General features: G+C 38.1%; 1 protein-coding gene across 1 annotated transcript in view; it reads left to right on the forward strand.

The window, feature by feature from the left end:
• The window catches only part of LOC126336262 (dynein axonemal heavy chain 3), a 1,127,841-nt gene that overhangs the window by 728,209 nt on the left and 371,880 nt on the right, over positions 1-27,752 (forward strand). The window contains exons 44-45 of the mRNA XM_049999758.1: positions 4,860-5,000; positions 20,579-20,741. Of these exons, the coding sequence (XP_049855715.1) occupies positions 4,860-5,000; positions 20,579-20,741 (304 nt within the window). The remainder of the gene's footprint in view (positions 1-4,859; positions 5,001-20,578; positions 20,742-27,752) is intronic.

The following is a 27,752-nucleotide window of genomic DNA, read 5'->3' on the forward strand; positions in this document are numbered from 1 at the left end:
ACGTGACTCCTCTGCTGAGGCTCGTCTGACTCGAGTGTCACTGCCAGTTGCTACGCTACCTTTGGTATGGCCCTTTGTGTCTTGGGAGTGAGCAAATCTTCTCACCCACAGGCACAGTGCTACGTAAGACCATGTCTCATGAGAGTATCAACTAATACAACTTTATTTGAGGTGTGGTTCACATATCTATTATTGTTTAGTACAGGTTCTAATTTTAATAGAATGGTGTACCGTCCCACTTTGATGTTAACGTCTATGAGCATGTGTAAATGAAACATTTCCTGACTCCTGTCCAACACAGCCACATGTTCTGTATTCCTTGTGTGTGCAAAATCCCAGAAGAAACTGAATAGGAATTGGATGGTAGGGTTCTAGCTGCATCTCTCATTGTGCAAGGTACTTGGGAGAATGTGACAACATTTTTTATGGGCTGCACTACCTGATAAAGAAGTGGTGCTCCCAGAAGGGGAAGAGGAAATGAAATGAAACTACATGGGTTGTGACAGTCTTTGATATTATATATTATTGGTTAGAAATTCAATTCATATTGCAAAGAACTTGACAGTATGAGTGCACTCTTTTCTGGATGCAGACACTTATTCAGTTGGGAACGGTGTCATAAAGTATTATCTTTCTAAGGCAAGCTGGCAGTGGAATGTAATTGACATCTGAGATGGTCCCACACATATTCTATCAGGGACAGGTGTGGGATTCTTGTTGGCTGTCGAAGCACCTCGATGTCACACAGACACAAGTGCCATACGTGGACAAGCACTTTCCTGTTGAAAAACGGCACCATGATATTGTCATGTGGGAGGTAACTTGTGAGGATGCAGGGTGTCCAAGATGTACCATTGTGCCATCAGAGTTCCCCCAATTGCTTGAAGCCATATCATACGGCTCCCCACTCCATGACGCAGAGATAAGGTCAGTATGCGTCTCCATAATGGTGGATGTTCATCCAGGATGTTACAGAGCCATGAGTTATCACCAATGACTGTGTGATGCCATGTCATTCGTCATCAGTCCATGCTTTATGGTCACACTACCACTGCCAAATGCAACATTTTAACAATGACCGTAGGTTAACGAACTGTGCGACATAATTGTTCATACATCGTGATCTGTGCAGCCTGAGGAAAGAATGAACTAATGCAGAATGTAAAAGACCGACAGTCTTTATGACATGTTAGGAGATTGGAACCCCCTACACATCTAAACTTTATAGTTTAGGGGTACTGAAAGTGTCAGTGTGAAATCAAAAGAAAAAATGCCCCCTTATGTAAGAAAAGAAACAATAACTTGAGACGACAAGACAACAGAATAACACCCATGAAAAAAAAAAAATTGCACATGATAAATGTACTAATGTACAATCTCAAAAAATAGCAATCATCCCTGAGTAAGAATTTTGTAGAAAGTTATGCTTAGTTTACAGTGAATGAAGAAGAGACACAAAAGGTAATTATTATCCAAAAAACATCTTTACTATGTAGAAAATGCAGTAGACAGATTGAATGTAGTCGGTTACTAATTATTGTGCCCATGTTGTTGTTGTTCTTGTAGTCTTCAGTCCAGAGACTGGTTTGATGCAGCTCTCCATGCTACTCTATCCTGTGCAAGTTGCTTCATCTCCCAGTACCTACTGCAGCCTACATCCTTCTGAATCTGCTTAGTGTATTCATCTCTTGGCCTCCCTCTATGATTTTTACCCTCCACACTGTTCTCCAATACTAAATTGGTGATCTCTTGATGCCTCAGAACATGTCCTACCAAGCGGTCCCTTCTTCTTGTCAAGTTGTGGCACAAACTTCTTTTCTCCCCAATCCTATTTAACGCCTCCTCATGTGATCTACCCATCTTATCTTCAGCACTCTTCTGAAGCACCACATTTCGAAAGCTTCTATTCTCTTCTTGTCCAGACTATTTATCGTCCATGTTTCATTTCCATACATGGCTACACTCCATACAAATAGTTTCAGAGATTACTTCCTGACACTTAAATCTATACTCGATGTTAAAGATTTCTCTTCATCAGAAACGCTTTCCTTGCCATTGCCAGTCTTCATTTTATATCTTAAGTACTTTGACCCTCATCAGTTATTTTGCTCCCCAAATAGCGAAACTCTATTACTACTTTAAGTGTCTCATCTCCTAATCTAATTCCCTCAGCATCACCTGACTTAATTTGACTACATTCCATTATCCTCATTATGCTTTTGTTGATGTTCATCTTATATCCTCCTTTCAAGACACTGTCCATTCCATTCAACTGCTCTTCCAAGTCCTTTGATGTCTCTGACAGAATTACAATGTCATCGACGAACCTCAAAGTTTTTATTTTTTCTTCATGTATTTTAATACCTACTCCGAACTTTTCTTTTGTTTGCTTTACTGCTTGCTCAATATACAGATTGATGAACTTTGGGGAGAGGCTACAATCCTGTCTTACTCCCTTCCCAACCACTGCTTCCCTTTCATGCCCCTCGACTCTTATAACTGCCATCTGGTTTCTGTACAAATAGTAAATAGCCCTTCGCTCCCTGTATTTTACCCCTGCCACCTTTAGAATTTGAAATAGAGTATTCCAGTCAACATTGCCCATAGCTTTCTCTATGTCTACAAATGCTAGAAATGTAGGTTTGTCTTTCCTTAATCTTTCTTCTAAGGTAAGTCGTAAGGTCAGTATTGCCTCACGTGTTCCAATATTTCTACGGAATCCAACCTGATCTTCCCCGAGGTCAGCTTCTACCAGTTTTTCCATTCGTCTGTAAAGTATTCGTGTTATTATTTTGTAGCTGTAACTTATTACACTGACAGTTCGGTAATTTTCACCTCTGTCAACACCTGCTTTCTTTGGGATTGGAATTATCATATTCTTCTTGAAGTCTGAGGGTATTTCGCCTGTCTCATGCATCTTGCTCACAAGATGGTAGATTTTTGTCAGGACTGGCTCTCCCAAGGCCGTCAGTAGTTGTAATGGAACGTAGTCTACCTCCGGGGCCTTCTTTCGACTTAGGTCTATCAGTGCTCTGTCAAACTCTTCACCCAGTATCATATTTCCCATTTCATCTTCATTTACATTCTCTTCCATTTCCATAATATTGTCCTTGTATAGATGCTCTATATACTCCTTCCATCTTTCTGCTTTCCCTTCTTTGGTTAGAACTGCGTTACCATCTGAGCTCTTGATATTCATAGAAGTGGTTCTCTTTTCTCCAAAAGTCTCTTAAATTTTCCTGTTGGCAGTATCTATCTTACCCCTAGTGAGATAAGCCTCTACATCCTTACATTTGTTCTCTAGCCATGCCTGCTTATCCATTTTGCACTTCCTGTCCATCTCATTTTTGAGGCATTTGTATTCCTTTTTGCCTTCTTCAATTACTGCATTTTTATATTTTCTCCTTTCATCAATTAAATTCAATATTTCTTCTGTTACCCAAGGATTTCTACTAGCCCTCATCTTTTTACCTACTTGATGCTGCCTTCACTACTTCATCCCTCAAAGCTACCCATTCTTCTTCTACTGTATTTCTTTCCCCCATTGCTGTTAATTGTTCCTTAAATTTTCTAACCTATCTGCCCGATTAAGGGATCTGACATTCCACGCTACGATCCGTAGAACGCCAGTTTTCTTTATACTGATAGCGACATCCTCTTGAGTAGTCCCCGCCCGGAGATCCGAATGAGGGACTATTTTACCTCCGGAATATTTTACCCAAGAGGACGCCATCATCATTTAATCATACAGTAAAACTGCATGTCCTTGGGAAAAATTACGGCTGTAGTTTCCCCTTGCTTTCAGCCGTTCGCAGTACCAGCACAGCAAGGCCGTTTTGGTTAATGTTGCAAGGCCAGATCAGTCAATCATCCAGACTGTTGCCCCTGCAACTACTGAAAAGGCTGCTGCCCCTCTTCAGGAACCTCACGTTTGTCTGGCCTCTTAACAGATACCCCTCCGTTGTGGTTACACCTATGGTACGGCCATCTGTATCGCTGAGGCACGCAAGCCTCCCCACTAATGGCAAAGTCCATGGTTCATGGATTTATTGTTATTAGAATGAATTTCTATCGAGTCTAATAAAAGGTATCTTCAGTTACAATTGTGGGTTCCATTATAAAGCTCTCATGTCAAAGAGTTTTGGATATTATACGTGCTTAGAAAACAGTTTCTTAGAACTGTGCAGTAAAAGAGTGAAATCGATAAATGAATATGCAAAAATGTAAAATATAAATGTAAATGTAAAATGTTAAGCAAAGTAACTATATACAGCTATTTGGCTGCAATTTTATTAAATAAAAGAAACAGTTTCTTATATACTTGGTTCGACATCAGTGGAGCATTGGTGGGTAACGTGCTCCGAGGCCAACGGGCTCATTTGAGTTAAACCTTGTTGGACATACGTGAGATGTACTTGAAAGACATATCTCAACTAGGTCAGCACTTCCCACACATTTTGCAGATCTGGAAAATTTACCTATGGAAGAATGCCAAATTGTTCTTCAGTATCTCATCATTGGTTATATGGAATCCGTGCCACATTGTTATAGGTGGTGTTGACCATTTTGTGTGGCTATGTACATCATTAAGAAATAACAGTTATATGGCTGCATCACCATAATCATTTCCTGTGATTTACAGAAATGGTCCTTTATGTCTAGAGTAATATAGAAAATCATTGTAGTGTGGGTATATAAGTATATTATACTGTTCCTGGATAACTGCCACTGATAATTACAAACATTACTCTGTTTAAGTGTACCTAAGTGTCCTCACCAGGGTATGTTCGGCTGAGTCTGCAGTTTCAAACAGTGCTGTAAGCTACAGTCATTACTTATGTTTTTTTTTTTTTTTTCAGGTTTACTGCTTGGCCAGAGGATGCACTAGAAAAAGTTGCTAAGATGTTCCTCAAACAAATGAATCTTGGAAAAGAGATACAGTCAGCTTGTGTTATTATGTGTAAACATTTCCATACCAGTGTTACTGACACATCTATGAGGTATCAGTAATACTTACAATCTTAATTTTGTTTGTTTTATGTTTCATGTCTTATGTTATGTTATTATAGTTATGTTTTTGTTTGCTGAATCTGAATATCTGAACCACACAGTAAGTTGGAAAATATCCCATTAGGTAATTAAACCAAGACAAACTGATTCCCCTATTTGAAAGTTACAATTTAGAAGAATGGCTAGAGATACCTTTAACAGTGCTCCCTGAAATGGAATAACAAAGCAGTTACATGATCTTGTAACACATCGGGATGAATAACTATAAATTTTTTAGTACTGAGGTTATAATCTAATTACCACACAAAATGTCAGCTTGACAACATGCAGTGTAAAATTATAAACAACTCTAGAAACTAAGTTGGTGCAACTTTACCAGCCACTGTTGCGAAGAGAATAAGAACCAGATGACATGGAAATTATTTGGTCATAGATTTTATTTTATCTTCTGGCAATGAATAAAGTGAGATACTGTGGAGAAACTTTCAGCACTTGGCTATTTATCTCAAACTAAAAATAAAATTAATCCAGTCTTCTTGTACATGGCAGTCTTAACCAAACCAAAGCACTGGAAATAAAATTACTTTATGAGAGTACCTGTTGTTGTTTTGTGGTCTTCAGTCCAGAGACTGGTTTGATGTAGCTCTCCATTCCACTCTATCCCTTGCAAGCTTCTTCATGTCCCAGTACCTACTGCAACCTACATCCTTCTGAATCTGCTTAGTGTATTTATCTTTTGCTCTCCTCCTACCATTTTTACCCTCCACTCTGCCCTCCAATACTGAACTGGTGATCCCTTGATACTTCAGAACATGTCCTACCAACCAATCCTTTCTTCTAGAGAAGTTGTGCCACAAATTTCTCTTCTCCCCTAATTCTGTTCAATACCTCCTCATTAGTTATGTGATCTACCCGTCTAATCTTCAGCACTCTTTTGTAGAGTATCTATTGGATCATTAAGCCTGGACAGCTTTCCCCTTACTGAAAGAGGAAAATCAATAAGAACAGTTCATACAGACCACAATGGCACAAGGGAGTGAAACAAGGTCTTACAAGGAGAACATGGCAAGTGCCATAACCCAGTTTCCCAGAAACTTCACTCAGTGGAATAGGAGCCCAAATATGATGACACATTTCTCGGCTTATCCGTAGATAATTAAGTGTTTCTCAGAAGTTTTTGACATAATTCAGATATCTTTTAGTGTGTGGTAAGTTCAACGCAACCGGTGACACAGTGACTAGGATAGTGGCCTCTGACTTATGTGTTCCGAATTCAAAACCCAGTTATTGTTTTCCATTTTATTTTATTTCGTTTATTTATCTTACCACATTACTACATGAAGGTTTCTCATCATGTTAGTGTGTACAAAGGGTGTTAGATTAATTGTAAAATTACAACTGGGCCTTTCACAATAAGTGTCATACATTTATTATATAATACATGTGTGTATCTTTTCTTTACTTTTTTTTATTATTTTTTTTATTTTTTTCAGGGGTTACATTCTTTTTTAATTTTCATATTCCTAAATTTCATTGTTACATCAGCTCTTAATTGTTACATTTTATTGTAATATTTATTCTTCAGGAAGATTTGATGCATACCTTTCAATGATACCAGTCATAGAAGCATTTTAAACATAGAAATTCTGAACACTATGAGTATGGTGCGAAGTCAAGTCTGTGCACCAACATTTCTTCATATGAAGCTCACACTGGAAAGAAACGTCCTTAACATTGCTGAAGATTTAACTCATTAGTAAATGGATCACATTTCAGAAAATTGACACTTGCAACTGATTATGAATCAAGATATACACTACTGGCCATTAAAATTGCTACACCAAGAAGAAATGCAGATGATAAACGGGTATTCCTTGGACAAATATATTATACTAGAACTTACATGTGATTACACTTTCATGCAATTTGGGTGAATAGAGCCTGAGAAATCAGTACCCACAACAACCACCTCTGACCGTAATAACGGCCTTGATACGCCTGGGCATTGAGTCAAACAGAGCTTGGATGGTGTGTACAGGTACAGCTGCCCATGCAGCTACAACACGATACCACAATTCGTCAAGAGTAGTGACTGGCGTATTGCTCAGCCACCATTGACCAGACGTTTTCAGCTGGTGAGAGATCTGGAGAATGAGCTGGCCAGGGCAGCAGTGGAACATTTTCTGTATCCAGAAAGTCCCGTACAGGATCTGCAACATGCGGTCATGCATCATCCTGCTGAAATGTAGGGTTACGCAGAGATCGAATGAAGGGTAGAGTCACGGGTCGTAACACATCTGAAATGTAATGTTCACTGTTCAAAGTGCCGTCAATGCAAACAAGAGGTGACCGAGATGTGTAACCAATGGCACCCCATACCATTACGGCGGGTGATACGCCTGTATGGCGATGACGAATCCACGCTTCCAATGTGCGTTCATCACGATGTCTCCAAACATGGATGCGACCATCATGATGCTGTAAACAGTACGTGGATTCATCCGAAAAAATGACGTTTTGCCATTCGTGCACCCAGGTTTATCATTGAGTACACCATTGCAGCCACTCCTGTATGTGATGCAGCGTAAAGGGTAACCTCAGCCATGGTCTCCGAGCTGATAGTCCATGCTGCTGCAAACGTCATTGAACTGTTTGTGCAGATGGTTGTTGTCTTGCAAACGTCCCCATCTGTTGAGTCAGGGATTGAGATGTGACTGCACGAACCTTTACAGCCATACTGATTAGATGCCTGTCCTCTTGACTGCTAGTGATCGAAGCGGTTGGGATCCAGCACAGCATTCCGTATTAGCCTCCTGAACCCACTGATTCCATATTCTGCTAACAGTCAGTGGATCTCGACCAATGCTAGCAGCAATGTCGCGATAGAATAATCCGCAACCGCGATAGGCTGCATTCTGACCTTTATCAAAGTCGGAAATCTGATGGTACGCATTTCTCCTCCTTACACGAGGCATCACAGCAATGTTTCGCCAGTCAACGCAGGTCAACTGCTGTTTGTGTATGATAAATCGGTTGGAAACTTTCCTCATGTCAGCATGTTGTAGGTGTCGCCACTGGCGCCAACCTTGTGTGAATGCTCTGAAAAGCTAATCATTTGCATATCACAGCAGCTTCTTCCTGTCGGTTACGTTTTGCGTCTGTAACACATCATCTTTGTGGTGTAGCAATTTTAATGGGCAGTAGTGTACTACAGGAATTTCATCAAACACGATTGCAAGTAATGTTTCCATTCATTTATTGTTTGCTCTTTTTTGTATAATTCATTCAGCAGCCATACAAATAGTAGACAAATAAGGACAATGCCATTTAAATTACAATGGAAAACATTTGTGTAGTTATGGACATGGATACATGAATGAAAAATAAAAATAAAAATTATAATTATAATCGGGTTTCAAACACGGGGCACAAAAGTTTGAAGCCATGACGCTAGCCATCTTGCTGTCACCTCAGTTGGACTGTTTACTCACTAAAAGGCACATAAAGTACTTTGAAAACCTTGAGCCCCATTATCTCAAAAACAGTCAAATATCTACAGATAAGCTTATTTTCATCCCTCTTCCACTGAGAAAAGTTTCTGAGACATTGGGCTATGGTAGTTGCTGTGTTCTCCTCATTAGAGCTCAGTGATGTACTGTCATCCCATTCCTTTATACATTGTGTTCCATAGATCCCATCAAAAATAACAACCTTCAGGGATGTGAAATGAATCAAGATGTACATAAATATGAGAAAAAACACCATAGAAACTTAATTTGTATATTGTATCTGTCATATTCTGCTGAGGCATTTAGTTGTCCCATTTTAATTTGGTGTGTATGTCATTGTTTTTTTATTCCAAATTCCTTCTGATTTACTGATCTGTGACTTTGCATGAACAGAATTCTAGACCATTGCCCATATGAATTCTCAAGTGTACTCCGATGTTGTTTTTCCATTTGAATCTACCATTTCTTGAATTCTACAAGTAATTAATCCTTATTTCGTAAGAAATGCATGAATATGTACATGCTATCATTGTCCATGATACTCATTAAATGCCTGTTGCCTACAAAGCTCGAAACATCAGTAGGCTGCCATGAGATTACTATGAACAAGTTCTAAGGCCGTTTTTCATGCCTTCAAATCTTGTGATACAGTTTTCATCAATGGTCTTCATGTCAATTTACCTGCCAAACAACAATCACACAGGTTTATTTCACATTTTCAGAATCTGTCCTGGATCTGATTCCTTTCTTATCACGTTGTTTATCTAATGTTTATTGACATATTCTTCAACAGTTCTGTAGGGCTGGTGATTTTATGTTACTTCATTATTTCTCAATATGTTTATTGACCTGTCAGCTGCACATGGCTTCATATTTATGTAATATAAATTACCATTCTGCTGAGCTTTAATGTCCAGTTTCTGTAGTTTAAGTATTCCCAGACATGTTGTGTTTGCATTCAAAGATGTCATTTCCTCTGACTAAGCACGTCATTTAGTTTTACCATTTAATGTATTGGTTATTATACTTGTATGTATTTAGGTATTTCATACTTTTAATTTACATTCTTGGTATTGTTTGGCAATTAAGTTTTTCTTTAATACATACTTCAATTTTGTCCTTTCTGTGTACACATTTTACAACCATGTGATACTGACTCTACATTCTAGCTTATTTGAGCTGTCAGGATCACACTCTTCATACGTCTGCACCTTTGTTGCTTTGCCACCATTGTGACCCATGCGCCATGTCTGCTGCCTACATGAGATTTTGACTTTAATGTTTATAGTGGCTGTTATTTTTACTGTCGTATCAACTGTTTGCTGTTATTTTATCAACTTTTGCACTTATGCTCCCATGGAGTATGGGACAGTGGATAAATTTATACCACCACACGTATTTTGTTTTACACTGCTGGAAACTATGTTCCCACATGTCAGAATTTAATTTTGTTGAGTGGGTTGCAATATTCAACATAAGTAACTTTAAATTTGTATTTTAAATGCTTTGTTAATTTTGTGACCGCCACATACCGTTGGGTGGCTTGCGGAATATAACTGTAGATGTAGATATTTATTTAGTGACTGATTGGCATCTGAATGCTTGAGAAGTGTCAAAATTGCAGTTGGAATAAACAATATTTTAAGAGCTGACAGAGGAGTGAAACCACCCAGGAGTTTCACTATGGCTGTGGACCAAGCTCTGGATGTTATGTGGGTAGTGTAAGCAGCCAAGGGTGGGGAGGGCATGATGAGAGGAAGTGAAGGTCCTGCTTTGTGGCTGGACAGTGTGCATGTGTGGGATGGTACATGACTGGAGAGACAAGGCATGTGAAATGTGGTTTTGCACTCTGTGGTGGAGATAATTTTGTTCTGTGAAAGCCTCAATGAGATTAGTGGCATACTTGGAAAAGAGCTGTTCATCACTGCAGATGGGATGATTATATGAGGGGAGAGGTACTGATGGCATCATCTGTTCTGTGGAGGTTGACATTGAGGACAGTGGCTCATTAGACTGAGGAGGACCTCATGATGCAAAGAGAGGATGAGGTGTTTGAGGTTCTAGTCCACATCATGAAAGTGTCATCAGTGAATCTGATCCAGGTGAGGATTTTAGATTCTGGATGGTTAGAAAGACTGCCTTTGGATTCCCCATGAAAAGGTTGCATAGGATATTGTCATGAAGGTGCCCATTGTTGTACCACAGATTTGTTCATAGCTGATGCTATCAAACAATCCTCAATCAGTAATAAAGGACAGATCAGATCCTCTCATCATGAGTTGTAAATGTGAATTAATCTTCTGCAGCTCATTTCTCTATCCTCCACAAGGAAGGAGCTGTTACCACAGTACTGAAAGCAAGGACAGTCTATGTACTTCTATAAGTGTCTATAAGCAGTACTAAAATTTCACCTCCTGGAGGTAAGAAGTGACCTCCAGTTCTTATCAATTGTCAGGTTTTTCTGCAATTCTGTGATGCTCTGCCATGGTTCATATAAACCTTTAACATTCTTGCTGCCGTTCTTTATATACATTCAGTATATTATTTTAGTCTTAATGTGGTACAGATCCCACATGCATATGCAGTATTTTAAAATGGGATGTAAAAATTATTTTTTAGCAGTTTCCATTGTAAGCTGACTGCATTTTCTCGTTATCCTGCCAATGATTTGAAGTGTTTTATCTGCCTTATCTGTGACTGTGCATACATCTTCATTCCATTTTATTTTCCTACTACTTACCGCAACCACCCCACGAGTGAGTTGACAACTTATTTTGTAGTCATTGTGTAGTAATACTCAGGTAGGAGTACCCTAGACAATTTAAGAGAAAACAGTAATTTGGCAAAAAGATATGTGTGGATACAGAAAGCCAAACACCATCCAAAAATTCAAAAGAGAGGAAAAGAAAGCACAGAACCAAAAGAATTGCCAGTAGTAGGTAAATGAAACCTGAATCAAAAACCGAGAGAACAGCATAGAATAAGCTTGTTGCTGAAGGCGCAGCAGTAATGTCTGCAACCAGAATGCTTCAGATACATGAACATAACTGACTTAGGAACATGTGCTCACTTTTCTCTTAACCAATGTCTCAACAGGGTCTTTGCAACTCTTGTGGGGTTCTTGTTACTCATGGTGCACCTGTGAAACCAAATGACTGTGTATGGCCAATGCCAGCACATTTATCATTGTTTCACTTTAGCGATGATACTAAATGTGGGATACTGCTTTTCTTAAGTTATTGTGACGTGCAAAATTATACGTGTCTGAACATTTAAATGAAATTGCCAATCTTTGCACAACTTTGAAGCCTTTTTGAGATCTGGTAGGATATTTGATCACAGACAGGACTTCATTATAAATAATTGCTACACTGTTATGGCAGCTAGGAAGGTAATACTCCCACACACGCATCCCAAGTGATGGGTAGAGGAGCCCTCACTGGATCGACAGTGGAGCTGAGCGAAATGAAGTAGTGCTCACAGACTGAACACTCTCTGAAACTCGGGAATTTGAAATTCCGTTTGTAAGAATGAAATGAAGAAATTTCATTTCACCATTTTGGAGTTCAAGGAACTTCCGAATGCATGATGGAAACATCTCAGAGAAGAACTATTTCAAGAGGTGTACTGAAAAGTAAACATTGTAATAAGTATATTCAAGTGGACAGTAGGCCATCACTTATATAGATTCCTCTAAGCCGTGCTTGATCAAATTAGTAATGCTTTGTGTGGGTAGAGCCCTTTTTCCTTACTGCTGTTTAAGTATGATAACTTACAGGCTCTTGGATGAGGGATTTTTGATATAACAAATTGCCCTGTGTACAGTAGTTGCCTGGAATAAAGGTTTTTCCAATTGTCTACTTGTCTTCTGAAGCCAGTTGAGCTGGAACGGAGTATCATATTTGATCCACCTTGTGTGTTAGTGAGGGGAGTAATTCCGAATAAATCTGTTAAATTCCTTAAATAATCTCTGTATGGGACTTGCTTCTGGGTGAAACTTGGATACAAGACTGAATGGCTGATTTTTAAAAGGTACCTAAGTCACTTTTTCATAGTTTCGAGAAAAACAAAGAAAACTTATTTTCTCTTTTGTGATGTTAAATGCTGCACTCGTAAAATTTCATATTGGAATATACACATATATCTACAATTAGATACATTTATGATGGCTTATGCCTAATAGAAAACTAGAAAAAAATTTACCTTGCTGACTTTGGTCCCTCTTTTAACACATTGTAAAATATAAAGCATAGTTTTACTTGAAAGTAATCCAGGTTTTTATCAAATAAAGAGTAATATCTGTTAGCTCATATTACACACACAGTTTTTTAACAGCCAAAGAATATTATTACATTATATTGCCATGTTTTTCAAACATTATTTGTTATCATCGAGAGAAACATCAGCTACTAGCCACTGTGAAAGTTGATCATAAAAGCTTTTGTGTTTTTCTACAATATACAGCATTTTTTTCTGTTTTCAAGTTTTCAGTTTTTTTAGGTACTTTTCCTTTTGGATAAGTTTCTTGACAAAGTAAATTTTTTATATATATATATATATATATATATATATATATATATATATATATATATATATATATATATATATATATATATATATATAAGGTATTCAGTATTTGAAACTCAGATGCACTTATGTACTCACTTTTTTTTACGACGCCGTTGCATCCATATGAGTACTCAAAATAACGATATTTGGAAATATGAGACTGCACCCTTTCATTTCTTGGGAAGTATGTGGTTTCAAGAGAGACCGTTGGCTACTTATAATAAGTAGGCCGCCGAGTGGAACACCCAGTGATCACTTGTCTTTTGACCTGGCTAATTGTCCCTGAATGTTTTTCTCAGCAGTAGCTAACTGTATGTATTGATTAGGACAAGAGAAGCTCTTGCCAATGTGTGATTCTTGTTTTGCCTGGACAATTTTCACAAAATAGGTATAGCTCGGTAACGGTTTCTGGCACGTGATGTTTAATGTAGTCCAACAGGAATGAAGCAAATTCTTTGTCTCCTTTGTGTGTCTGTCCTTCATGGTAGATGTGGTTATGAGTTAAATCTGTATTCATGTTGAATATACAAAGAAACATTCACTGTGTGTTGCCTCAAGTAATAAATTTCTGAACAGGGATCTTCAGTAAACTTACATTTTGCATATAATTAAATACAAGGCCTAAAATGTTTCCATTTTCTTTACTCTTTTTAGTTGTTTCATTAACAGCAGATATGAACTTTTCAGCTTGCCTGATGTGCACCATTAATTCTGCAGTCGCTACTCTTTGCAGTATCGTGTAAATGAGGACTATGTTTTCTCACCAGTGACAGGTGTCAATTTGTGGTTTTCCTAACTTTAGGTTAAAATTTTATATGTTTCAAAAAACCTGTACTTGGTATTTGTACCAGGATATTTCACCTTATACAAGTCATGCATTTTCTTGACATTGAGTTCATATGACAAATATGTAAAGTTTGTATCAGATTTCTAGTGCGTCTTGTACACATAAAATGAGCTTATATGTTCATGGATCATCAAAAGTCCATTAGGGCCAACTTTTCCTTAGAAAAGAGCGTCTGCTCCCATGTTTGTCGTGTGATGGTTTTCCTTCGCCTCGCAATCACTGAAGAGCTTATGGATCACACAAATGAGAACAAGATGTTCGTTAAGAGAATCATAACTGATGATGAGATGCGGATCTATAGGTATAGTTGTGAGACCACTGTTCAGTCTTCGCAATAAGTTGGGAAAGGCTCTCCAAACCAAAGGAAGCTCGTCAGGTTAAGTCAGATGTCAAAGCCATACTGATAGTTTTCTTTGACATTGAAGGATTAGTTCATGATGACCTCATGGCACAAGGACAAACTGTTAATCGATCGTACAATTGGAACATGTTGTGATGCCTGTGAGGCAATGTGATAGCAGGCTGAAATGTGGCGAGACAATTCATGGCTCCTGCATAGTGACAATGCACCTGCACATTCATCCCTGATGGTGCATGATTAGCGATAAAAAACTAAATGGCTGTGCTACCTCATCCTGTATACTCTTTCCAAAGTTGTCTTGTAAGGACAAAGACTCACAACATCAGACAAGATAAAAGAAAATTTACAGATGGCACTTTGTACAATCCAGCAAGATGCTTACCATGACTGCTTCCTGAAGTGCAAACAGTCTTGGGAGCAGTGTATCAATTGTGGAAGAGAGTATTTCGAAAGAGACCATGCACAATAAGTAAAAGGTAAGCATAGAAAAATTTTGTGGAATAAGTCCCAGAATTTTTTGAAAAGAATTCATATCTTGTTTGAAGCATTAAAGATCACAGCAGAGATAAAAATTTAAAGAAATAATTCTTCGTTTCTGTCATAACAAATTTCTACAATTTGTCCCCTTTTATCAGCAAGTTACAATGTGTAAATATTTGTAAAAACAGAATTAGTAATTTTTATTTATTTTTTATTTTTTGTCTGCTAAGTTTTAAAAATGTTTTAATTTGTATCTGTGATTTACACTACTAAAGAAGTAACTTGTGAGAGTGCCTTTATGCATTGAAATGTTGAGTCCTCATCAAAAAGGAAGAAACTGAAGAGCTGGAAAAAAAACTAAAGGAAGGTACTATGTGATATACTCAGCCCAAGAAAAGTTAGAAGTATGTGCAAGAAAAGTTACGATGAAATCTACACCCAAACTGAAAAACAACCTGATACTCTTGAGAAAAGGAGAATTTCATTTTCTGTTCATTTGGTTTGAATGAACTCAAAAAGACTGACTAAAAAAAAATTTGAACTTTTGACACTAATGAGAATTAAATCAGAGCAGTACTTCTGTGTATTCCTTAGTGAAGTAACATTTGAAAACAGTTTACCATATTTCCATTCCCTGTTCCAGTGACTATATTGTGTTGATCAAATGTTACCCATTATTATCATTACTGAAAACATGCTCATTCTAGGCTTACAGCCAATCCGTCAGAACTCATGATTACAATGGTGTATAAAATCCGAGAATGTTGTATTGCATTTAAAAAGCCAAAATTTTTATGTAACTGGGTGGTTACTTTGCTTTACCAAACACTTCCCAGTTATTTTTCTAGGCTGAAGTTCCAAATTTTCCAAAACCATCTTGTATTAAAATAAAAACTTTGAGGTTTGCCAATGACATTGTAATTCTGTCAGAGATAGCAAAGGACTTGGAAGAGCAGTTGAACAGAATTGACAGTGTCTTGAGAGGAGGGTATAAGATGAACATCAACAAAAGCATAATGAGGATAATGGAATGCAGTCGAATTAAGTCAGGTGATGGTGAGGGAATTAGATTAGGAAATGAGTCCCTTAAAGTAGTAAAGGAGTTTTGCTATTTGGGGAGCAAAATAACTTATGGTTGTCGAAGTAGAGTGGATATCAAATATAGTCTGACAATGGCAAGTAAAGCGTATCTGGAGAAGAGAAATTTGTTAACATCGAGTATAGATTTAAGTGTCAGGAAGTCATTTCTGAAACTATTTGTATGGAGTGTAGGCATGTATGGAAATGAAACATGGACGATAAATAGTCTGGACAAGAAGAGAATAGAAGCTTTCGAAATGTGGTGCTTCAGAAGAGTGCTGAAGATTAGATGGGTAGATCACATGAGGAGGCGTTGAAGAGGATTGGGGAGAAAAGAAGTTTGTGGCGCAACTTGACAAGAAGAAGGGACCGCTTGGTAGGACATGAGGCATCAAGGGATCACCAATTTAGTATTGGAGGACAGCATGGAGGGTAAAAATCATAGAGGGAGGCCAAGAGATGAATACACTAAGCAGATTCAGAAGGATGTAGGCTGCAGTAGGTACTGGGAGATGAAGAAGCTTGCACAGGATAGAGTAGCATAGAGAGTTGCATCAAACCAGTCTCAGGACTGAAGACCACAACAACAACAACAATATTTTCCATTGCTGCAAATGAAATTTTCGGAGTTGCCATATCACTTGTAAGTGATTCTTCCAAGTTCAGCTAGGACTGAATGCAAGATATAAATTAAATGCATGCTTTTATTTATTTATGTTTTCAATATGTAATGTTCATTGATAATACTTTTTAACTCTTGTTATTACAATCAAATTTTAAATTGCAATTCCATCATTATTATCATCCATCACCACTTAGTGTGGTGATACTTTATTGTGCAATAATGTCTAGTGTATGAGAAACCAGCAAAAAGATACTCCTATGGTAGTACAAAAAGGGCGAATATGCTGCTTTATATTAAAGGCTGTCAGTGTAATCTGGGGTAGCAGTGCTTTATTCTACCTTCTTAAGCACCTTTAAAAATTTTCACAGAAATATTGCTGTATGAACATTGCAAACACTTTTTTTCATATAACTCGCCTCTTAAAACTCACAGCCTCCCCAGCTATAACTCACTCACACCCACTAGTCCATCGCTGTAAGACCCTCATGCCCATATACTCCAAATTCTTCCAATTGCCCACTCTCACTCATTTGGCCTAACTCATTGTCATTATCTCTTTGTATCTCTCTAACTATCGCAGTCACCTGTCTCATAACCGGAGTCGTCTTATCCTGTCCTACTACTACTGTTTCATCTCACAGTCACTCTTGTTTTTTTACAGCTACTGCCTCAATCACTCATTCTCACTGCTGCCGTCTCTTCTCACTGCCACTATCTCTCTCTTCCTAATTGTCATTATTATAGATGCTGTCTCTCATTATCACTGGCTCTCACCCACTTCCACTTTCGTTTTATTCCTTTCCCACTGGTGTTCTCTCCTTCAGTCTTATAACAGCACTGTTCTTTCACAGTTTGCTATATTCCACTGTCACTGTGTCCCTCTCTCTCACACTGCTTTTACCTCCTTTACTCTTTCAGTACCACAACCACTACTATGTTCCAGTATTTATGACTTCACCATCTCTTTCCCACTGCCACCGTTTCACATAAAAAGGTATGAATATGTTCACGTGCCAGTATTTTTGTGATAATTTTTAAGATTCTGAAAGTGGTAGAATGAGGAAGGTAAGTCTTTTAATAAAGGGGAGCGTGTTCACTTTTTTGTGCTGATTGGAGTATTTTTCTGCTGGTTCCTTTTTTTCTGTGGCACAACAGGACATGTCACTCATGCGAAAAGAAACTGATGGTTCAGTAACATTTTGATAGTTCACTTGCATGAAACTGAAATACCAAAAAGCAAAACTAATTTGACACCTTAGAATGGTTTTTATGTCCACAAAACTGCGAGTGCAATGTGCAATGTGGAGTTCTCAGATTTTTGTCATGACAATGGAGACATTTCACATCATAATTCTCTACATCACTTTACAAACTACATTTTTGCCTAGAACTGCATTTTATTTGCACAAGTCTTTTGGATAGGGATAAAGATATTAACAAAATTTTCAAGTTTCTTCAACATTAGGATCTTAGAAATATGTTGTAAAAATTATGTTCTTTTGCTGTGCCATCTTGGAATCAGCAACTGGAGTTTGATCTGCTGCTGATTGTGAAAAAAATGGTGAAAACTTTTTAGTGGTTCCTGAGAAACTGTCCATGAATTTTCGCAAATGAATCATTCATTCATTTAGTCACAGGTATACCTACCGTATCAGTTTAATTAAATCATGGGGTTGTTTTTACTGAGAGTAAGTTAATTTTTACGTGCATATTTTACGTGTACGAGTAGGATAAATTTTTACATGCATATCTTACGTGTATAAGTAGGGTAAATTTGAACTTTGTATATCTAAAAAGTTTTCTGGAAAATTTTCAAGGTAGTTTGAGATTGGTATCTTATTAATATGTCTCAAAAATTTCAACCAGTTACTGTGTATAACCATCTTGGAATCCTCGGCTGGGTTTTGGCTCGGTATTGATGCCAAAAATCAGTAAAGAAATACTTTTTTGAGAGTTTTCTGAGGAACTGCCCATGAACTAGTGGTGTCACCATAAGTGCCATCAATCCCACAATAGACTGCATCAAATGCAAAATGAACCAACAATATTTACCTAAGTAGAAGGAAATGACTCTGTGTCAGACCCCATAGCTGAACAATAAATGCATCTCACTGTCATGCAGTGAACCTGGGTTCAGTTCCTAGCCAGATTGGAGATTTTCTCCACTTGGAGAATGACTATTGTGTTGTCCTCATCATCGTTCACATGCAAGTTGCATAATGTGATCTCAACTGAAAATACTTATCAACTCAGTGGCCAAACTTCCACAGGTGGAGGTCTCCTAGTCACCACTTTTGACCCGTCCTGTAGTATAGCAATAATAAGATGACACTTCTGTTGGGTATACAAATAGGTCCTAGCCAAAGAACTACCCTAAACACTTGATCCTTCCTTTTTATCACAAATAGAACCCAAGCTATGAGCATGGGAAAATTCTGTTTTTATGTGCAGTGTTTTGGAACATATTAGTAAGCATGCTATTGCATACATTCTGATTCTCTCATGAACACACTTCAAACTGTTCTCACTGGTATTTAAACTTTGGTAGCAGTGGCACATCATATTTCAAGCTGAGCATTCAGCATTGTATGGTTGTTGATAAGAAGTGTGGCATTGCAAGTGTGTGGACAAATTGCTACTTTGCACTGAAATTAGTAAAAAAGGCTGAACGAATATTCAGTGCTGACATATGAAACATGTTTTCAGATATGGATTCTTATTTATATTTTTATGCAATAAAAGATCTCTGCTTTTGTGCAAATAACCAATTCATAGATAGGTGTCAGATTTTCATCGATCTGGTATGTTTTGTCATACTCGCAATCATGCAACAGGAAACAGACTTGAGGCCCCAAGAAACTGTGAACAGTTATGAAGATTCCTGAGGTAAGAAAGAATGCTGGAGGTAATAACCAATGTTGCAACAATTAAATGCCCTTCTTCACCTTTTCTTATGTGACTCAACAACCAATTGTTTCCAAAACAAAATATTAGAATGATTTGTAATAATATGACCAAGTACTTTTTTTCCTGTTTACTCCCACAAGAATCATATAGAATCCCTGAGATTTCCATGAAGTGTCCAGTAAATAAAATTTACTTTTGGATTTGAGATTTGGTATGGTAGAACCTTGATTAGCTGTCATTTTTAGGAATGGGTATTGGTTGGAATGCTATAAAGGTCAGTTAATTAGAGGAGAATGCAACAAGTTTTTTGAAGAACTCAAAACTTTGTCATACATCAAAAGTAAGTAAAATATATATACATTCATTACTGCAGTATGGCTGATCTTTTCTTCTCCCTGTTCTTCATCATCTGGTCCTCTTCCTCGACACTATACACTCGCAAAACAGGATGGATGATCTCATCATCTTCAGATTCTTTATTGGTTACCTTTTGCCTGCCATTCCTCTACATCGGCAGGTTGGATATCATTTGGAAGTGTTTGCAAATCAGTCATTATATCTGCATTGTCTGGTCCATTAGTTTCTAGAAGTTAATGTTCCTGGTTTAAACTAGGGCAAACCTTTTTCTGTGATTTACTGTGTAAATCACATATTTTATGTTGAAGCTTTTCTTTGCTTCTAAAGGATCACTGCTGTCTTGAGGTGTATACTGATGAAAGTATGGAAGTACACTGAATGGTGTGCTCAACTGTTGATGTGAAAGTGTTACTTAGATGCCTGTACTTCTACTGTAAAGTAGTCCCTAGGGGGGCAGTGTTTCTGTACAGTAATAATATATTTTGAAGGCATCGCTGGACTGTCCAATAAAATGTGCAATAATATAATATTAAAATCTCACACTTAATATATTGTATGTAAACTGATCAATTTATAACATTGAAAGGGAAAGAAGACAGAAGTGAGAGCATGTTAAACATTAGGTAATTCAGTACATGCTAGCTGTTAACATTGGAAATTTGTGATATTGTACTTACTGTAACTTTTCTATGGATTTTAAATTTTGTCCTCAAGTTATTTATAAACCATGACAAAATTTAAAAAATAAACATAATTTTAGGCATTCTTGTTTGCAGTGATGTTTTACTGACTGCTTTAAGTAATAGTCAGACTTACCAACATTTTCACTATAGGTACTATGAGTCACTCAGAAGACGCAATTACGTTACTCCCACCTCCTATCTTGAACTGATTTTGACATTTAAAAGCTTGTATCAAGTGAAAATGGACCAAATTACACTGCAGCGCAATCGATATGAAGTTGGTTTGGAACAGTTAGATTTTGCTGCTGGACAGGTATGTTATCAATGATATAAGTTTGAATTTTTGCATTTATTTTATATAAATATATGTGAATTGAGAGTTACTTACCTGTCTCTGTGCAATCCTAACATATTTAGTAAGGAAAAAAGGCAGAACCATTAATTCCTTAAACATAACTTTTGTGCAATGTTAGCTTCTTCTCCACAAACATTTTACTTGCAAATTTATTAACTTTTTGATTTTGTTGAGCTGATTACAGTTGAGAGTCATTTATTTTATAATCATAAGTTAACAAATACTTGTGTTTTGTGAAATGCAGTCTGTTACGTTTTTTAACATGTAAAGCAAGCTGCACATTTTTCCACCTTCTTGAAAGGAATAGCAATTGGTACACTGCTTCATGCACTTTTATTATTATTTCAGCATTAATATGTATTTCGATGGTCATGCCATTTTTATCAGGTGGATTATTGATATGTTACATTGTTTAATTGGTTTATCGCCGTATAACCTCTCTGCCACATCCTTGTCCTGCTAGCATATATTTCCAGATTTTTGTATAGAATGTTCTGGAATCCGAGAGAAAAAGTTTTTATAGTTTAATTTCCTGGTTTTCCCTTTGCTCATTGTGTCACATGCAAACATTAATCCAGCTTAGGGGAGCCAGAGATACCTTCTCTGAAACCACTTAAGTAACTCCCAGCATGTTCATCCATGTCGTAGGGGTGGGTAAAATTTTCTGAGGACACAGTTTTGTGGTGTATAATGCAACATTGTCCAGTCATAGGGCAAAGACACAGTATCAGCAGAAGCAGAGCTGAAGGACTTGAGTTTGGTGGAACTGGCAGAAGGGGCAACCTTTAAAAGGGAAGATTGACCTCTTAAGTGTAGAAAGACAACCAATTTAAAGGTATGACACCCTGACAGAAGATTACCTGCCCTTCCAGGTCGAGGGTTGGGGTGATGGGTTTGCAGCTGAGCATTTTGGGCAGGGTGGTTGTGGGGGGGGGGGGGGGGGAGGGGGGAGAGGTGAATAATTCAGAAAAATGCCTCAGGAATGGGACTGTCAAAAACATAGATGAAAATTGGTGAGGAAATAAACTTTATGATTAGGGATTTGGAGTGCTGAAGGGACATCAATTAAAAAAGAGAAGTATTTAAAGAAGTAGAACAGTACAATATCGGCATAGTAGCTATCACAGAGACCATGAAAAAAGGGAAGGGAACAGAGGAAAGGTATGGATATATGCTTGTATGGAGTGCTGTACCAAAAAAAAGCATGATTCCAAGGAGGAATGGCAATTAAAAAGGACTTAAAATGAATAATATCCTGGAAACAAATCAGTCACACACATTTCAGATGGATATCACTGTGGGAAATCATTCCTCACTAATAATAGCATCATGTGCCCAAATGGATGATGGCACAACTGCGAAGTACAGTTTCTTTTTTGATCTGAAGACAAGTTTTGAAATCAGAAGGTGTTTCAAATTGGTGACCTGAATGGCAGAATTGTTCCAAATTAAATGACCAAATAGTAACAACAGAAACTAAAAATTGCTACTGGATGGAATTTACATTACTGTAAAGTATTAAAGGTGGTGGGTAAGGACTATTAACTCACATGTGTATATATTTAAAAAAAAAAAAAAAAAAAAAAAAAAGAAAGACTTTATAAATCATTTGCATGTAACTGTATTTAAAAATTAAGTTTGATGGTTATGTAAAATTACTTATTCCACATCATTATGATTTATCATGCAAATGATCTGTTGAACATGAAACTAACCAACTAACTAACTCACAGGATATTGATCAGCAGTGTTGTTCCATCTGACAAGAGATTTATTGGTCATGGATATGTTCTGCAGCAGGGAAAGCATTTGAAACATGCTTCTAAATTGTGCAGACAATAGGAAAGAGACCTATGGGGAATGGAAAAAAATAAATTGGGCCAATTCAGTCACCCGACTTAAATCCCATTGAACTCTTATGGAATGAAATTGACAGGGAGGTCAGGAAACAGGCCTCATCCATTGTTGAAGATCTGTGGAATAATTTACAGACATGTCAGACAGCAATATCTATAAGAACACTACAAAATCTTAACTCCAGAATGCCACGAGTTTTTACAGTTGTTCTGAGAGCAAAGGCTGAATAGTTTGAAGAGGCCAAAATTGAACTATATTGTATTGTATGTCATGATAGAGAAGGTGACTATTTATTTTGTTGGTTTATTTTGTTTGTACTATGCATATATACATTGAAGTAAAAACTTTTAACCAGTAGTGTAATACAAAATCAGGACATACTAAAAGAGAACAAAATCAGTATATGGTCAGAACTGAAAGCAGTACAGTACTTTGGCACAGGGAAGTATGTACAGTGACAATGGTCAAAAAATTGTGAACCTATAATTGGTATGCATGTGATGGCATTTTTACCAGTGTGTTACAAAATGCCACACAGAAAAACAGGATTTTCTGGGAAAAACATGGTTCAAATGGCTCTGAGCACTATGGGACTTAACATCTATGGTCATCAGTCCCCTAGAACTTAGAACTACTTAAACCTAACTAACCTAAGTACATCACACAACACCCAGTCATCACGAGGCAGAGAAAATCCCTGACCCTGCCGGGAATTGAACCCGGGAACTCGGGCGGGGGAAGAGAGAACGCTACCGGATTTTCTGGAGCTCATACCTTATGTTCTATTGGTGATAAAATGGTAGGGTCATTTGTCTTGGCTAGCCCTTGGGCTAGGGACCTTTTGTGTACCCAACAGGACTATACTGCAATACAGAGTCAAAGTATGAATATTACACATATCCTCCTGCTTGGGCAAATGGAGCAAATCAGTTTTTTTAAATTTGATGTGGTCTTCAGTGTGCATGATGGAACATACAGAGGCACCTTTGGTTCATAGGTGGGTCCTCAGAAAGCCCCCTGAAATTGTTTTTCTTTATTATATTTTTGAGGTCATGAACGAGCCAAAACACAGCCAAAGATTCGAGGGTGGCTATGCACAATAAATGGTGAAATTAACCTTGTGTTGAGTGTGATGTTTTTCGCAATGAGGTTGGTTGCAGTGTATTAAATTGATCATATCGCTTATTTACGTGATTATTTATTACATTTCATTAACAAAACACACAATAAATTAAAAATATCTTTAAACAAAGACAAAGAAGACATAAGAGCACAACCACAATAGAAATATTTTTCATTCAGATTTCCTTTCATCACTGGTAACAAATGATAACATTACCTTTTTTTGCACTTGCTTCTTTATTACATTTCACTAATTAAACTCATAAATAACAAATATTTTTACAGAAAGGCAAAGATGGCATTATAGCACAATAACAATGGAAACATTACTTTTTCAGTTGTTTCATCGCCACTTTTGGACTGCTGAAACATATGAGGAATTTTACCACTGTCAGAACATAAAGGTTCAATTTGCATCAAACAGATTGGCTTGTGACACATTTTGCAATAACATTTTGTCAATCTTTTCTTTACTGTGCAGGTATTACACCTATTTGTCTTGCTTGCAGTTGTTTTTTCTCCTTTTCCGCTTTCATCTTCACATGTTGGCCCAAAATGTTGTAGCCTCAGTTGAGGATCCCTGAAGATCCCTGTGAACTCATGTGGTGTCCAAACTTCTTTGAACCAAGTGAGATAGTTGTTTCAGAAATCCTTTCCTTCTGATACAATACTCATTGTTACTACAATAGATTATTTGTGCATTGATTCCATTCATATTGATCACTGCAAACAATATAGCCATGGGGCAGTGTCACACATTGTTTGAAGAGGTCAACTAATCCATAGTGTTGACTCCACCTTTGGGTCAGTGTTAGTTGAATTATCGCCACTTCCTTTACTGGTAGCAAGCATAGTTCCAACAAAAGAAAGATTTTTCCTATTGTAGGCACCCCAGTGGTCCCGGTTGCCTACGGTGGACTGGAAGCCGAGCGGTGACCTCTCCAGTTGACAAGATGCTAGGAAATGACTGTGGACACGTCAGAAATGCCAAAGAAACATTATTAATTCATGACACCTTTATTCCTGCCGAGTGCAATGTGGCCTGCGTAACACAGGCTGGCTGAGCGTGATGATATCAGTGAGCTCCCCCGAGTCCTTGCTGGCTTGGAGCGATGACATCAGCTCCGGGCCACACCAGTCTTGCTAGCGCAGTGCCATGTGCTGTGACGTAGTGGTGGAATGCCTTTACTTCTGCCACACGTGGCTTCCGGCGCCCAGCTAGCCGGCCAGCTCGGCGGCGGACTGCAGGCCACTGTGCTTTCTTGTAGTGTGGAGTGTACTCTGTCCCACCCCGTCTTCTTCCCTACTCCTCCTGGTGGCTCGTCCATGGTGGACGGGCAGAATGGGCTGCAGTCCCCCAGTGTCATCACCTCACCTGGTTGTGACACTGGATGCACAGGGCCTAGGCCCTGCACGATCTCGATGACGGCTCACTGATGTGGTCAGCATTGGCGGCGAGCAAGTCTGCCGCGATGTCTGCTAATCCTAGGTTGATCATTGACAGTGTCAGCAGAGAGGACCAGAGCTGGTACTGTCTCCTCTCGTCTGTTGCTGGATGGGCTGCCCTTACTGCAACATCTCCTTAATAAAGATTAACAGGTCGATCACCGAGCTGAGCGCTACGCAACGTCCCTGTACACATCTAACTGCAAGTCTAACTGTGAGTGCCTTGTTGCTATCGAAGCTGCCACATTTAAAAGGAAGCACGAGCGACATCCAGACATCATGCTTGTTTGTAATGAATGCATTTGTTCCACTTATACTGCTGATTCAACTGTTGTACTCGCCCCTTAGGTGTTCCTTTGACAGAGTTTCATGTTGTTGCGGCAAACTTAACGCAAAGTTGTGAAATGCGGTACAGCTGATGCTATACCTCTGTCTCACACTCTACGAAAGTCTCCATCTAACACAAACACCTGTTGTGTGTAACCAGGCCAGAGCACCTGCGTGACGACACATTCCGATACATGTGCACCATAGGCAATGCAACTTTGACAATATTCCTTGTTTCCAACTCTTTACTATTCCGCAACACTACACTTTGTAACTGTCCTATGGAGCCAATACTAGTAAACCAGTTGTCTGTGGTCACATTTCGACCTGACTGATAAATAGGTTCACATAGTCACAGAACAACATTGGAACGTTTATTGCTTACGCGATATAATTCTTCTGATTGCAACCCAGCGTATATTTCCAAGTTACACAGGTAAAATATTTGGGAATCCACAAGGGCACATATCTTATTCCCATATTTGTTTGATTTGATAGGTATATATTGGCGAAAACTGCTCCTTCCATGAAATAGGTATAGGATCGCTGGCAGTCCTGTACAAATATAGAAAATATTTCCCGAGTCCCTGTTATCTTGTCTAATTGTCTCCTTTCATTGAAAGTTGCACGTTGTCAAATCTAAGACACCACATAATGAATTTGAAATGTTTTATACTCATTACGAGTTAAAATTTCTCAGTGCTATCCTCATCAGTTCCCCAGAAATCCTCTAAGCTTTGTCTGTTAGTTTTGTTTACTCCAGCTAAAAATAAAGAGTCTGATGAAGGCTTTCATTTCAATAATGTGTATTTGCTTTATGTCTCTCTCATGCTGGAATGAAGCTTTAACACTCTCAATATGCTGATTTATACACAAAACTATAATAGACGAAAATTCATCATCTATGAGGCAATTCCAACATTCCAAAGGCATTCTCACTCCTTTTGCAGCACATATAGTTCCAGATAACTTCCAAATAATATTGAGAGCCCTGAATCATACTCTCTGGGATGGTGGAACTTTACCCATTTTGTCACTTTATACCTTCCAATATAGTAATGGCCGTTTTCCTCAAGTACTTCCTCATCATCTGTATTGTCATCTTCCTCTGTTTCTGAATCTTCCAGTCGGACTTCAACTACTTCACCACGATCTGTGTCCACTTCTTCTTCAAAATCCTCTTGAAATCCATTATTATCCTCTTCATATAGCATCTTCTGGATTTGTGCAATATGATTTGGGTCGAGGAAGTTATATCTCTTACTGTAGCCTGCCATCATGAAGTGTATCCCACCTAAAATCATAAAATTCCTGTAAAAATTGCAATCAGGCGTGGTGTATCAATTTGATACTTGATATTCAGACAACTGTAAAAGACAACTAACACTCCAGAAATAACATAAGTGCATTTTACATTCTAATTTAGCTTTCTGCTACTTACTAAGTTATGTTGATAATCAAAGAAATTACATGTTGAAATGTAACGGGAATTGGCGCAGTGTATCAAACTGAGCAATCAGCAAATATCTCGACAACAGAGCAGTTGCGTTGACACTGAGGCACACAACACTGGAAAGCATTCAGAGAAGGGAAGTTACTAGCGAGAAAGTGCCAGTGCGGCCAATTGCTGACAAATAATTTACAGCATCTACATCTACATCTATGTCGATACTCTGCAAATCACATTTAAGTGCCTGGTAGAGGGTTCATCGAACCACCTTCACAATTCTCTATTATTCCAATCTTGTATAGTGCGTGGAAAGAATGAACATCTATGTCTTTCCATATGAGCTCTGATTTCCCTTATTTTATAGTGGTCATTGTTTCTCCCTGTGTAGGTCAACGTGTATCAGTTTGAACATCTGTGCCCAATGGAAGGTTAACAATAGTATGAGAAGGAAAATTGCTGCTCACCATATAGCCACACTCAGTGTAGTTTCAGTTGCCTGAGACTGCAGTTGTGTGCGTGAATTGCATTTGCGTCAGTGTGTGTGTCCATGCGTGTGTCTGTCTATTGTTGACAAAGGCCTTAATGGCTGAAAGCTGTAATTGTCAGAGTCTTTTTGTTGTGCCCATCTGCAACTCAGCATCTCTACTATATGGTGAGTAGAAACTTTCCTTCTCATAATATTGTTACATTGCATCCTGGATGTTTCCATTGTTTGAAATGGATGAAATTATTGTGATATATTCCTAAGACGCCGATCTTGAACAGCC

The sequence above is a fragment of the Schistocerca gregaria genome, chromosome 2 (assembly GCF_023897955.1).
Source record: "Schistocerca gregaria isolate iqSchGreg1 chromosome 2, iqSchGreg1.2, whole genome shotgun sequence".
Classification (NCBI taxonomy): Eukaryota; Metazoa; Arthropoda; class Insecta; order Orthoptera; family Acrididae; genus Schistocerca; species Schistocerca gregaria.